We start from the raw sequence: 15,516 nt of genomic DNA, 5'->3' as shown, positions 1-15,516 counted from the left end.
GCATTAAACCTACCTAACATGCACAGAGAGATGAAACAGCCTTAGTAGGTTACATTACTTGTATGTTGTTTCCAAATGGAAGATAAATCTACAAATTAAAAAGGTGCTCAGATTCTTCGTTTCATATAATAGAAAAGGATGAGAGAAACAAGCAATCCATCCATCAAGATGATGGAAAATAAACAGATGTATATATGTGCGTAATCAGTCCGGTGGTCTTGCATACTGTAGAAATCAAATGAACCTTCCCAGGTTTGCGGAGGAGGGCGGGGGGTATTTTACAGTGAGGAATATATCCTGTGAAGCGCAGTAAGGAGGCTGCCGTGGTAAACCACCCTACTCAAGGTAGATGTCCTCCGTGGGGCAGGCGTACTCCAGATGCTCCTGGTAGTACTCCTGGAAGGCTTTCCTGTAGAGACAAGAGAGCATGCATGACATTACGATGCTGCTGAACCCCTCTCATCAGTCCTGGAGTAAGGGTGATGGAGAGAGACGACTCCGAAAGAGTCGACTCTTGATCCTATCGATCACGTTAATTCTGAGAATCAATCCTAAAAAGAAAGCGGAATCACGGTCGACTCCGAACGTCCATATTGTATAAACTGCTTAATGAAGTGAGTGATTGTTTACCATTTAGTAATGCATATCCTTACCAAGGTGTTTGATTAATTTGTCGTATCAAAGATTATGGAAAAATAAAATGCATACTTATTATTTTTATTTGTAATCAGAATCTATTGAGAATCAATCCAAAAATGCGGCTGCACAGAACACACCTGGGATCATTCATACCTCGCAGCACTCATCTGAGTTTAGCATTGAGTCACAATGAAAAGCCTGGTTGGTCCTGTTCAAAATGTTTGTTTTCCAGGCCAAACAGTACTACAGTCATTTAAATAATTATTTAATTATTGTTTACTTTATCTGTTAGAGATAATGTAGGGAGTTGTTATTTCCTTAGATTCTCTCTTTGAAAAACAGCACACAGGAAAGAGCTGGGTGTTTTCCTCTGCCCTTTCTGCCTCTTTATTGCTTGTCTCTCAGCTCCTTTGTCATGCAGCCTGTTTAATTATTCAAGCTCTGTCCACCCAATACAGATCAAGATTAGCAAGCCTCAAGATGAGCTAGCGATCATTACTTAACCTCTGTAACACTCCCATGTGTATTCATGTGTACTCACATACACACAAATATACACACTGCAGGGCACATAAATATATTCTGGGCTGCAACGATAAGTAGATGAATCATCAATCGACAGAAAATGAATCAATTCAAATTTTGATTAATGAATAATCCTTAAAGTAATTGATAAAGAACAAAAAATATTTGCTGCTTAATGCCGTTCAATTCATGTTTGGTTCATTAATCATTATAAAAAGGAATTGTTTCGTTTTTCAGATAAAGTCAGATAAAGCAAGCACATTAGATAAAGCCTACACATATGCATGAACACACACACACACACACACACACACACAATGTATGATACATGATGAAATGTAATTATTATTGTGATTATTAACATTATTAATGTTATTTGTCGTCACTCGAGTCACAAATACAAAAGGCTGAATCATTTTCAAATAGATTTGGTTCACAGCCCATCTTGAAAAAGTTGTCCTGCATGTCTGTAATGATGACTCACCCAACACACTCTGCTACACGCCGCATCGACTCCTGGGATACGAACACATGGCAAGCAAATCTGTTCAGCATTGGGTGCTTAGTGATGAAGCCAAAGTAACTGCGGGAGAAAGAAAACAAGATGATGCAACTGGTGATGCTCTGTAAAAATAAAAATAAAAAAGGCCGGCCTAAGTAGTGGCTAGTATAGCTCATGTGGCGATTTACCAGTTGTTCTTAGGGTGGCATCCACAGAAGGAGATGTTCTTCATCTGGAAGAAGTGACTACACCTGTCAAACTAGAGGGTAAAAATAACATATCAAAGAATGGTTGTGTTGAGATACATTTCAGAGGAGCAGAGACTGGATTGAAGCGATAGTACCTTCCTGATGTGTAAAAAAAGCTACAATATCATCAGACCATGATTTCTAATAAACCCATTTGTGTTGATATTGTATATTGTATGATAGGGCTTGCACACTGTCCCTACAAACACCAACAGCCAACTAAAGAATGTGTCCATTCCACGTGTTCCCCAACAAAACACTTGATCTGACAGCGGCAATCCACCTCCTAGACAGAGACACACTGGCACCGTGTGTGATGTGGCTCTGTTAGTTTGTTGGGGCAGCGTGCTACAACCGCGAGAGGGAGACTTAGCAGACAAGCACGGCCTGTCGTATCAAACCACATATACTTGCTGTTTGCAATGATAAAATATTGAAGACACAAAATAAACAAGTCATTTTGCTGCAATGTATTGTTGCTCTGTTAAAACAGAAGCAGCACAAGCGTCCGCCTGTTCCGTCCTCTATCCCCTCGTGTATCATCAATGTGAATCTTCACCTTTCATCATCACCTTGTGTATTATCACCTTTCGTTCCAAATAGATCATGGTGTGACAACAGTATGGGTTCATCTCTCTCACCTCGTCCAGTGTGTCATACTCATCCTCCAGGCTCATGATGAGCTTGACTCCCTGCAGGCTGATCTCCAGCTCACACAGAGACGGAGGCCGCACATGGACCGTCCTCTTTCTCGAAATGGCAATCTTAACAGACAAAAAGCATTGTTTCGGTCACACCTTATAATCTTTGTACTGGCACAGGTATGTTCCTGGTGTTCTGATTAGTCAGGTTTAGCTGTGAAGCTTTTTTATAAAGGCAGCAGACGGATGGTGGCTGGTTTGATCCCTGGCTCCTCCCATAGTGCAGGGACGAGGCATCCCTTGTGCATGACACCTCATCCTAACCAAATGTGTATGAATGAATGGGTGACTGTGAGGCACTGATTGTAAAGTGCATCACAGGACCCTTTGTACAGGGGCTTCATCTGGGACAAACACAGGCGTCGCTCATAACCCTAACTATGGATCTGCTCTATATAAAGCAGGGCCTGGGTAATAGACTTCATCAGTCTAGCCCGGGCCCTGGTACATAAAGGGAGCAGCCCCATAATTTGTGTTATGGGCGACACCTGTGTGTCCTGGGATGTCCGCCAACAAAAACCCAGTGGTGATCTGTGCTCCCAGGGATGTCTGAGAGGAAAATAGGGCAGACATGAACCAGTAGCAACGTACCTTCTGCATCGCAGCACAGAGAATGCCGTTGCCTTGGTGATGAGGTACTTCAACCGACCCCAGGAACTGGACATTGAAAGTCTCAATCCACGCTGGATTCTTCTTCACACCTTTATCACACACAGACACACATACACACACACACACACACACACACACACACACGCATGCACGCACGCATGCACACACACACACACACACACACACACACACACACACACACACACACACACACACACGCACAAAAATACAAACACACACACATATTAAATCAAATATTTGATATGCATGACAGAAGCCATGAAACAAATGACACAGATTACTTGTTGAAGTCATTGCTCTTCATAACTCACCCAATGTCTCCTTTGACTGGCCAATGACCTCATGAGCGTAGAAGGCAGGGAATATGCCTCGTTCCCCTGTCCGCATGTTGTATCCTCTATACCAGTAGTCATCCTCCTCCTCCTCGACGTATAAGGGGTCATCCACGTCCAGCTCAAGTTCATCCGCATGTCTTGGAATGAACCTGCAGGTGGCAGCATTGAGCAATAGTGAGTCCAGTATATAGTCACTTTAGTACTCTTTTTTTTACTCTTTTTTTTACTCTTCTCTTACTTTCAATAATCACATACTTTTTTATTTCTTTTTATTTTTTATTATGAGGATTCTGATAATCATTAGGTTCTTGCAAGACATGTTATTTTACAAATCATATAAGATGAGAAGAGCTCTCAATACAAAAACTCTAAATACAATCAATATAACAACTTTGAAGTGGAAAATGGTTCATCAAGATGTAGCTCGCTCTCTCTTCGGGTCGGTCTATGTCTATCTATGACCTCCTTGCGATAAGGCATCAGTGGAGTTTTATCGAGGTTACACGGGTGGTTACCTGTACACAGCCCTGTGTGTCTGGTCCCTGTCCTCTCCATTGATTGTGCAGGAGAAAAGTCCAAAGGATTCAGTGCCTGCAATGCAAAAACTAATTTTTAACCATTTCAAAAGAATATATTTTGAAATAGTTTCAATTAATTTCTGTTTCAATTAAAAGGTTTTTGTCTTTCAAAAGCTAGGAGTCTCTTCCCTCCTCTGCTTCGTCTCATCCTTATCCTTATAATACTTATCCTACACTAAAGGTACATTTGTTTAAATGAGGGGACAATGCCTCAGTTATGACCCTTTCATTATTTTATTATGTAAAAACACATTGATTGGGGATGCGTATCCCCGAGGATGAGCATTAACTGAGGATAGATTCACTGTCCTCGCGTAAGTGCAGACTTGGGTTCGTGCCATGTGTGGCTCATGTGCTTATGCACATTGCTGATAGAGCTGGGCTGTATTCTAATTCAAACTGAGGTTTCTGAATTCGTAATAGTTGGACTAATGATGACTCCGAGCTAAATCCCTAAAGCCCACACCAATTATGCAAGCTAAGTATTTCAATGACTTTCACTTTGTTTCAAAATCAGCATTGTTTTCCAGTAAGCTGTCAAATTCAGTGTGCTATTGGGTTGTGACTCACTGGAGGAACGGGACGTGCTGTTGACAAACACATTGAGGAACTTCTTGGAGAAGGGCAGGTCCGCTTCAGGAGAAGAGTCCTCAGAAGAACTCAGGAGTTCCGCCCGCACCTCTTCATCCCTGAGGCCGTAGCCAGCCTCACCTGTCCCGAGGGGCTCCTCGTCACACAGTGTGGACAGCTCGCTGTCATCGCTCAGAACAGAGGTACACCTGTGGTGGAAGGTAGTGTTTCAGTAACTCCAAGGTGAAAAGTAGCAAAAGCATTTATAACGTGATTTATTAAAATGACTTGTCTCAAAAACTCTGCATACCTTCTAAGGCTGACCAGCTCCAGTGTGGTGTTCTCATCCACGACAAGTGTGTACTTCATGGAGTCGTAGGCCAGTCCGTCATCATCTGACTGCTGCCGCTGAGCAAGGGTTTTGTCAAACAGGTCTGGGTCTGAAAAGGGACGGTTCTGCACGCTCTCATCGATGGGAGGTGAACTGTCCAGATACAGGTTGCTCCCCCCGAAGGCAGACTGCTTCCTCAAGTCTGTAAGGAACGGGGAAGAGTCCTCATCAACGTCCTCTTCGTCATTGTCTGTGGAGTAACTGAGGCTGAAGCATCTGTTGGTTTGGGCCGTGGGGATGTCAAGGGTCAAGCCCTGTTTGACCTCAGTGATGCGCTCCAATGAGGCAGAACTGCGACCCGTGGGCTTGGGATCTGTCTCTCGTCCCTCGTCCTTGTCACTGATCACACTCTCAGTCAGGCTAGGGGAGTCCAGCTCTTTCTGTCCCTCGTGCATCATTAGGTCATTGTTCGGTTCTGGGACGTCCTCCTCACCCCATTCCTCTTGTCTCCTGTCATTTTTGGACCTTTTCATGGCAAGGTTCTTGTCAGAGTCTTTTGAGCAATGGTTATAGGCAGAGCCTCTTGTTGTATCCCTTGCGTTGCTGGTGCATGCGTCCACATCTCCACTGTTACCAGTGTGACCGCTTGCGTGTAGACCAGGCTTGGTGTTCTTCCCCCTTTCGTCAGTCTGTGTCACATACTCTCTTAGACCTTCACTTGCTTTACCTCCTCCCTGTAATCCCCCCCTTCCTGCTTTATTCCTTCTGTCATCATCCTCGTCTATGTCTGAGGATGGTGAGATGGTGTCGGATACTGAAAGTTTCCTCTTGAAGCATTCTTCTGGGCAGCTGATTGGGTAAGAGCCCTCGGAGATCATCTTGTTGACGAGGTTGCTAAGCAGCCAGGGTGAGTCAGAGTTCTCACTCAGCTCGTCTTCACTTTCTGAATCTGAATCTCCTTCACTGGTGCCATAGTCGTCAGTGCATGGCATGAGTCTGGGACCAACTGGCAGATAGAAAGAGCGCTTGAAGGTCTCAAGGCTATGGTCTGGCTCTATTTCAAGTACCATCTGCCTGGAGAAGCTGTCCTCAGACCGCTGGGCTGTAGGGAGAGTCTCATCTGGGTCTGCTTGGTGTTCAAACTGCAGGTCATCATCCACCAGAGCCTGGCCATCGTCATAGGATCCTAGGGGCTCGATAGGTGAGTCAACCGGAGAAGGGGTAGCCAAAGTAGGGGAGGGCAGGGGCGATGGAGATGATAGAGGATACCCAACTTTAATCGGATCAGGCTGCCCAAGAAGAAGTGAAGCCTTTATCCCCACAATGCCGCTGTCCTGCTCCAGCTCTGTGTCCGGGTCCAGTTCCTGGTCCGATGTGGGGGAGCTGGTCTCTTCAATGGAGTTCGTCAGGTGTGATGAGCGTCCGCTGCTACTGTCGTCACTGGTAAGGTCCAGTTCTGTCTCTGAGATGGAAGAAATCATATTGGAAACCAAATGGCCCCCGCAGGCAAACGCCGCCTCCAGCTCCCCTTCAACGTCAGAGTCCGAAGCTGGTGAGCTAAGGTCCTGGTCTTGGTCTGTGATGTAGCCTCGCTTTGTGTTCATATCTGCTATCCCAGGGTCTGAAGACGGGGAGGTGGAGTCATTGGCTGCAGCATCGTCATGCGCAGCGCCCAGAGCACTGGTACCGTCGGACGGGTCGAGGGTATCAGAGTGGTCGGTACAAATGAAGCTGGAGAAGGGGGCGGACTCAAAGGGCTCAATGCAGGGAAATTCCACGTACGATGAGCGATGGTTCTCTTTACACACCAGGTCGTATGTCTCCTTGCACATGAACTCCACCTCAAAGTCTTTTTCCAGCTCTTCGTCAGACAAGGGCGTGTCTGCGCCGTCGTTGCCTCCGATGGGCGCGGTGGATGACAAACAGTGGCTGGTGGCATCCAGATCCAGGTCGTTTTCCGGCTCCATCCCTGATTCAGTGGTGACCGTGTAGGTGTCCGTGGTGCGCCGGTTGAGGTGTTTGTGATTGTGGTCATTGATAAGGTCACGGTCGACCTCTGTGTCCGAACATTGAGAGTTCTCGTCGACGGAGGGAACCCGGGACGTCTGGTTCAGGGGCTCAGGGGAGGTCTTGGAGACGTCACCTGGACAGGTGTTGGATTTATGCTGGCCAAATGAACCTATGAGGTTAGAGATTTAGACAAACAGAGAAACACAGAGCTGATTGGATCCGAAACATCATTTGAGAGTTCACACATGGTGCAAAAAAGGAACAATATCATCATCATCATCACCATATAATACCAAGTATTAGTAGAGTAGAAGAGTAGGGAAGAGGTAGGGATGATGGAAGGGACAATGAAGGAGTTGCAAAGGTGAGATACAAATCTCACCTTCGCAGGTGAGATTCAATAAAAGAGAGGGTAACCATGCAATCTATTAGGACATAAAGTTTTTCAGCATCAAAAACAAATTATATTAGATGAGGGGAATAAGTAACTATTAGTATTTAGTATTTAACTACTCACGCAATCTCATATAAGTGATATATGTATAATAGTAAGGCATAACTGTTTTTTATTTAAATAATTAAAAGAAACATCTAGTGATTAATATTCTTTTCAATCATTGTTTCAGATAAATAATTGTTAGACTGAGGTGAACTCAATGACAAAGTCCTCAACATTTGCAGACTTTCTTAACTGTATACAGTAAACTGATAGCAATGGCCAACCAATATGGAATGAAAAGGGGAAGCTGTAGATATACTGAGTTCAGCAGATGCATTTCTTTTTTGTTTCATATTTTCTGATCTTTTTCCCAAAATCTTTGCTGAAACCAATATATCACAATCTATTCAACAGACCAACCAAACCACAACCACAACAACGTCACTTTACATCACATTATGGCACATCACAACAACAACAACAACAACAACAACAACAACTCTATGCTACTGTAATGGTTTCGGCTCTGAATTCGGTGGGTCAGCCATTTTTTTACCGTATTCAGGCCTCTCGCGCCTGTTGCCCTCCATGTCGCAGAGAAGGGGCCTGTGAGGAGACTGGGTGAGCCTGCCCTCCCCTGCCTGTTTTGGGGGAGTACCTTTGCTCTGTGACCCTGGTGCCTGGGACACCGGAGTGGCTGGGCACTGGCCGGTCACATGGATGCCGTCATCCAGACAAGAGTGGTTGGGAGACAGACGACCTGAGGGAAGAGCGGTTGAGCGTCATGCTATCGCCTGGGCTATTGATTGGTTTAGTACTTAGTAAAGTGCCATGAGAAACCTGAGTTATGTTTTATTGATGACATGTGGGCCTTACCTTGCTGAATAGGATTACGTATTGAGTCCTGCCAGCTGCCTTTCTTTGGGGATAGACTGCTGTTGTTGTTTAACGAATCCTGGAGGGTAGCAAGAAAGGGGACTTTAACTTTCACTGTGCTTTAAATAGATAATTCAAATCGAGAGCATTTTCTGCCATTTTTTGGCCACTCACAATTGTCACAATTAACCCTTTTCACAGATGCATCAGCAAAGGCAACCATGTTCCCTCATACATTAAAGTAGCAGCAGGTGTAAAGTAGACCCATAATTAGTTATTACTATGAGCGACACCAGTGTTTTTCCTGCAATAACACCTCTGTGGAAAGGATCTATCGAATGCACACACACACACACACGCACACACACACACATCATCATCATGAACATCCCTCTGGCATCTTTCGAACACGCAAGGCAACAACCGACTCATGGGAAGCGGTTAGGCTTGGTTTGTCTTCCAGGAAGAGGAGGCTTCCAGAAAGACGCCTATAGGATCAGCTGCCAGACGACCTTCTCCTCCCATCCTCTGAGTTCATCCTGTGTGTCCGTTGGGCAGGAGTGGCAGGCTCGCTCACCTGTGACACGGCCGTGGTGAGGTTCAGCGTGGTGGGTCGGCTCTTCTGGGTCTCGAGCGTAGGGGAGGAGGGAGGGGAGGCGGACGGGGAGGGAGGCCCGTCTGGATCCAGCTCATCCTCGTCCTCGTCGCCGTCTTCATCGTCCTCTTCCTCATCCTCGTCGTCAATCATCTCAAACTCCTGGAAGTCGTCCTGGAAGGAGCACATGGGGTGGTGCATCTCGTTCTTCTCCAGAATCAGACAGTCCTGGAGGGCGGGAGGGGGAGAGAGAGAGAGAGAGAGAGAGAGAGAGAGAGAGAGAGAGAGAGAGAGAGAGAGGGGGGGGGGGGGGGGGGGCGGTCAGTCACACTCAATGGAAATAAAGCCTAGTCAAGCCTGTGTTAGAGTATAGTGTCTCCATCTCTTTGAGGCCTAAGCAATCCCTACCCTCTCCTCCCCTCATAATAACCTAAATCAGTTGTTCTGTGGACAATGACAACAAGTGGAATCTAATTGTATTCAAAAGGTTCTACTTTTGTGAATGAAAGATTTAAGCACACTGACTGTACACATACAAGCTGTAGAGAAGGAGAGGTTTTGCACATGTGTTCACTCAAACACACACACACACACACACACATATACACACAAAAACAGGCTGGAGTCCAGGTGTGTTGTGTCACCTCAATACATGCACCTTGGTTCAGGCTAGAAATTGCTGAGCATGTTATGTGTCTGTTTGTAAAGCAGCTTTACATTTGATAAGTACATTGTCCTTGAGATATAAAGTGAAAGGCAGGTTTTATGGAACATGCAGAGTTAGGTAGTTAGGTAGGTATTGTAAGGTCACCATATTGTTTCTGCCACGCACCCTGATAGCACTGGGCCGAGGGGGGGGGCACCAGGGGCGGAGCGGGGGGGTGGCTTTCGGGACTGAAGCCCCGAATCTCACTTCAAAAGCCCTGGATCTTTTTTAAGCTTTTGAAGTTATGACAACCCTGACACCATGTTAATACATGTTAATACATGTTAATACTTCGCTACAAAATCATGGGCCTATTGTTGGCTAAGCACAGTGGGTATACCACTTCTAAAATACAAAAAAGCTAACAAACAAACAAACAATCCATCTCTGCAATCCTACTTTGAATCTACTGAAAGTTAGTCTCAAATTTGCCATTGTAGTTTACATAAAAATCTCTAGAAGTCAATAGTTAAGTGGTTATTGTTTCCTTCCATTAAATAGTATTGTCTTGAGCAGGCCCTGCAACTGAAAATGTAGGCTATGAATTAGAAGGGATTTAGGATTTGCCAATGTCCAGCAGGTCACCCTAAAATGGACTAGAATGCAGGAAATCGCATCTTAGAAATTCAAAATTTTCTGGGGGAGGACCCCCAGACACGAAATCTTTAATCCTACTATGGCCACGCCAATATCCCGAAAAGACACACCTGCCTCTATTTCTGATTGGTCCGTCATATGCGCTTTTACTGGCTTGATATTAGCTGCTATGGTTAAGGTTAGGTTTAGGGGATAGGGTTAGGTTAGGTTTAGGGTTAGGGTTAGGGTTAGGTTTAGGGGTTATGGTTAGGGTTAGGTTTAGGGGTTAGGGTTAGGTTTAGGGGTTATGGTTAGGGTTAGGGTTAGGTTTAGGGGTTAGGCCAGGGTTAGGTTTAGGGGTTAGGTTATAGTTAGGTTTAGGTGTTAGGGGTTAGGGTAAGGGTCATGGTTAGGGTTAGGGCTCTTTTGTGATACTTTCGAATGCTCACAGCGAGGGTACCGTAGCATCCAGTTGAGTTGCATGCAACCCGGCCAATCACAGACAGAGTAGGGCGGGTCTTGGCATGGCCATAGTAGGAAAAAAAATATCGCCCCCAGACCCCCCCTCAGGGCTAAGCCCCGGATGTACACAAAGTCTGGCTCCACCCCTGGTGGGCACACACGCAATTCTGTGTATGTCTGACCAACAGTCTGTGTGTGTGTGTGTGTGTGTGTGTGTGTGTGTGTGTGTGTGTGTGTGTGTGTGTACGTTTACATGCACTGCTTAATCCGATTACAGCCATAGATCGACTATGCTGGCATATTTCGACTATGCTGCAATTGTCCGAGGCGAGTATACATGGAGGTGAGAAAATCGATTCATTGGCTGAAGCATGTCATACCCCGGTACGATAGGCGGCGCTGTACCCATTTCAACTAGTGGTAATAGAGCCACCGGCTGACCTCTTTACCTCACCAACAACAACCACAACAAACGCAGGCGGCATTCGAGAAAGATGGCGTACGAAGAGCAAGACCAAGCTACAACCGTCTACATTTTGTATGTGATGCACATGATAATTACACAAAATAAATGCACAATGGCGCTCTTGCTTTCGGTGATTTCGGAGGAAAGACGCCGCCGCCGAATGCTACAGGAGCTTGTCATGCAGACCAACAATTTGTTGTTGAACTTTGCAGCCTCTCCGCTGCAAAGAAGGTCTCAGCGAACATGCTGGATGCGGGTCAGAAGCAAAGACTGGTGGGAGAGAGTGGTTTTGATGGAATTTGACGACGAGGAGTGGAAAGACAACTTTCGCATGACCCGCAGGTCCTTCAACAAACTGTGTGGGATGATGGAAGGAGTCCTGAAGCCGGAGAACGTGACCGTTCGTGCACCGGTACCGCTCGAAATGAGGGTTGCCATCGTTCTGTACAAACTGGCCAGTTGTGCCCAATACAGAGTTGTGGGCAATCAGTTCGGCGTCCACACATCAACAGTAAAGAAGTTTGTGTACATGTTCTGCAAAGGAATGGTGTCGTCGGTCATCCACAACTTAATCAAGGTGCCCACGACAGAAGAAGCCGTCGGCATAGCACGCCGATTCGAACAGAAGTTCAACATCCCACAAATCATCGGGTGCATCGATGGCACCCACATTCCAGTTTTACCGCCATGTGATGCCTACAAAGACTTTGCGAACCGAAAAGGATGGCCCTCGTATGTCCTCCAAGCCGTGGTGGACGACATGTATCGGTAGGTTTGGGCCAAACACCTTTTATTTAGTTGTCTGTACAGTCTGTGCATCGTGAACGCTTACTAACTGCTGATATGATTCCTTATAGATTCTGGAACATCAATTGCAAGATGCCTGGGTGTGCTCACGACGACATCGTGCTTAGGCAGTCAACGTTGTTTAACCAGGCACATATGCTACCAAAAGTAAGTCCTGTACTCTCAAGCTATCCTACTGCATGTATAAAATAGTATTCAGTATTACCCCCGTCACCGTGTCTTCCACACCCATGTAGGTATAATCCTTTTGTATGAAACCTTAATGTTCAAAACACTGCATGAAAAGTAGCTTGTGCATCCAAGCTACTTGATCAATAAAGGAGTTAAGCTGCTGAAAAGTTACTTGATACAGGAACTAGTGAAGCTACCACCAAGCAAGTAAGTTACTAGCTTAGCTATAAGTAGTGAAGCTACTGCCCAACACTGTTAACCATTTCGTCTTTTTACACTCAGGAACCAAGAGAAATCAATGGTGTCTCCATCAACCACTTTCTGTTGGGAGATCCAGCTTATCCTCTCATGGACTGGCTCATGAAAGGCTACCCCCATTCCCCAAACATCACCCCTGAGCAGGAGTCATTCAACGTGTATTTAAACTCTGCAAGGACCACAGTAGAGATTGCGTTTGGGAGACTGAAGTCACGCTGGAGAGTGTTGCTCAAGTGCAGTGACTTCCACTTTACATTCACCCCTTACATAATCTGTACCTGTTGTGCATTGCACAATTTCTGTGAGAACGAGAAGGAGAGTATAAATCCCATCTGGAGAGATGAAGCTGCTACACTTGCATCGGACATGCCACAGCCAGGTGTCCATGCTTTCAACACCACAGACAATGCGAATGGACAGAGGATCAGAGCGGCACTTACAGACTATTTGAGTGCAAACTTCCCCCTGCGTCAATGATACTTTTGGATGTCTTGGTATTTTGTAAATAGTTGTACAAAATTTGTATATTGTTACTGTACAGTTTACACTTGTTTCATTCCATGAATAAACAAACACTCAGAGTTGCAGTTAAGTGTTTTATTTATAAGAAATATTAACACAGGTAAAACGTTTACATTCAATTTGTATAGAAAAATACAATTTAACACTAACAAAAATAAACTGAACACAAATCTTACAAAAGTGGGTGACGTAAGGTGCAAAGATTGCAATATTGCAAAGCCAAAAAAGTGTAAAATCACCTCACACTGGTAAGCTGATTTATTTTATTTAGTTATTTTTTAACGTGTTTCACGTGCACTATTGCAAGTTGTAACATGTTGACCAAAAGTGCGTCTTGCTCCTTGACGTATACATGCACGATTAATACAACTGACAAATCAATTGAATAATCTAAGGGTCTTAATCCAACTGAGAAACCCGATTCGGTCTAATTTTAGTCAGAAAGTTTATACGTGCATCTTAAAAAACCAATCATAGTTGGACTAACCCAATAATTTGGTTTTCTCGAATCATGTAAACGCACTGTGTGATTGGTCAAAACTAACCAATCACAGACAGAACTGTAGAGAGTGCTATAAGCTGATCTAGACAGTTGGTTTGTCTATTTGTGTGTTTGTGTGTGCTAACAGGTTTTTGTTTGTGTGTACATGAGCATGTGTGTGTGTGTGTGTGCAGGGGGAAGCAACACACACACACACACATATTTTAAGTGCACACTAAATCAATACACCTTCTTGGGTTTCATCTGGTTTACAGGAAAGAGGTGCATAATGATTTTGGATCTTATATCTCAAATACACTCTCAGGCATGCACACGCATAAACACACCATCACACACAATTTGTGCAGGTTGGCATCTGGTGCTGTGCATCTGTATTTGTGTATCAATGCACACTCAGGGTCTGCCAGCTTACCTCTAAATGCTCTAGCGCAGGGCTTTTCAAGGGCCTTACAGAGTAACTTACAACGGATGTATAATCATCCTGAACAACAATCACTGTTGAGCAAAAAAAGAACAGACTCCCCTGAATACCTCACAGTTAGCAACAACATTTTAGTATCCAACAGCCATTAGTGCTGCCACAGATGGTCATTCCTTAGTCCACGCCTTTGCTTTCGAAAGATAGTTAAAACCCCATCACAAACAACATCTGTGCTCCCGATCCCTCCCCGTCACGGGACTCGGTTCCCTCGAGGGAGATCCACCACCTCCCTGCATCACGACGGCACACCTCAAAGCAAAGGTTCGAATGTGATCAATCTGCTTTGCATTTTGAACCGCTCAGCAGATTTCCCCACACCTTTAAACAGAGGCGCCTCCGCCCCAGTCCCTTTGTACTACCCCCCCCACACGGCGACTGCTGTGGCTGCAGAAATCACCACTTCTTCGGTCTCTTAGGGCCATCAGCCCACATACACATACAACTTGATACTCTCTTTAATGACTCATTAGAGATACACAGAGGAATGTATTGGGATTGTTCATTTGTTGGTGTGTTACTTGATACTTGATACACAGCCTTTGGGCAGGGCCATCCATCACTGAATGGGCTTTTACGATATGACTTAAACTCAATATGCTCTTGTTTTGAAAAGCCTGACCTATAGTAATGCATCACATAGCGACATGTGACTCCAAGGTGAGATAAATACATGTCGAGCCATCATGGGTAGTATATAAACGTTGGCGTATGTCTCTACGCTTTGATGAACGGCATGCCGACCGACGGGGCACTTGAGACAGAGAGAGAGAGAGAGAGAGAGAGAGAGAGAGAAAGAAAGAGTTAGACAGAAAGAGAGAGGGAGAGAAAGAGAGAGAGGGTGAGAGAGACAGAGAGATAGAGAGAAAGTACAGCTATAAATAATAACTGCCTCCCAGTGAAGATCGATCTCCTTTCTAACTGCAAGGACACCCTGCGGTGGCTGTGTGCCTGTGTCCCCGCAGCATTGTGCTGACCGTGAGTTTAGTCCTCTCTCCCTCTCGCTCTGCCTCCCTCCACCAAGAGTAGCAGTGCACAACTGCATCATGCTGATCGTTGTCATATATAATGCATGCATATGTTAAGGTACTGATGTGTCCATACACACAGTATAGGGACATAGACGGGGAAATCTCAATACGTTACATTACATTTATTTAGCCGATGCTTTTATCCAAAATGACTTGAAGAATCATGCATACATTCAATTACTGAAATAAGCAAACAACTTCAAGTGCTTAATATAGGAACTAGTCACGTGCTTGCACACACACACACACACACTCGCAAGAGCAAATAGATACACACACGCACGCCAGACGCACACACATACACACACACACACACACACCAGAGATGGAAATTAACTTTTTTGCCCACCAGCCACTCATCTTTTTTACCAGCCACTTTTTATACGCTATATTTTTTTTGATATATGCATACATTTTAAACAATATAATAGTAACAATAGATAAGAAGTGTTTTTCATACACATCATTTTTTCCATCAGAAGAATCTGAAAGTAGTAGTAGAAGCTGAAATAGTAGAAGTAGCTGAAATAGTAGTAGTAGCTGAATTAGTAATAC

At 44.8% G+C, this 15,516-nt stretch overlaps 1 protein-coding gene across 1 annotated transcript in view; it reads right to left on the bottom strand.

The window, feature by feature from the left end:
* Positions 1 to 336: 336 nt before the first annotated feature.
* mapk8ip2 (mitogen-activated protein kinase 8 interacting protein 2) overlaps positions 337 to 15,516 on the bottom strand; it is a gene marked incomplete at both ends in the record, with an annotated part of 42,974 nt that continues 27,794 nt past the window's right edge. The window contains 12 exons of the mRNA XM_084476813.1: positions 337 to 409; positions 1,649 to 1,747; positions 1,855 to 1,925; positions 2,556 to 2,678; positions 3,207 to 3,316; positions 3,560 to 3,732; positions 4,099 to 4,174; positions 4,732 to 4,940; positions 5,042 to 7,241; positions 8,068 to 8,271; positions 8,388 to 8,466; positions 8,965 to 9,210. Of these exons, the coding sequence (XP_084332939.1) occupies positions 337 to 409; positions 1,649 to 1,747; positions 1,855 to 1,925; positions 2,556 to 2,678; positions 3,207 to 3,316; positions 3,560 to 3,732; positions 4,099 to 4,174; positions 4,732 to 4,940; positions 5,042 to 7,241; positions 8,068 to 8,271; positions 8,388 to 8,466; positions 8,965 to 9,210 (3,663 nt within the window). The remainder of the gene's footprint in view (positions 410 to 1,648; positions 1,748 to 1,854; positions 1,926 to 2,555; positions 2,679 to 3,206; positions 3,317 to 3,559; positions 3,733 to 4,098; positions 4,175 to 4,731; positions 4,941 to 5,041; positions 7,242 to 8,067; positions 8,272 to 8,387; positions 8,467 to 8,964; positions 9,211 to 15,516) is intronic.

Source organism: Micromesistius poutassou (genome assembly GCF_964030765.1).
Source record: "Micromesistius poutassou genome assembly, chromosome: 13".
NCBI lineage: Eukaryota > Metazoa > Chordata > Actinopteri > Gadiformes > Gadidae > Micromesistius > Micromesistius poutassou.
Note: the sequence above shows the minus strand (reverse complement) of the source record. Positions and strands in the feature narration are given on the sequence as shown.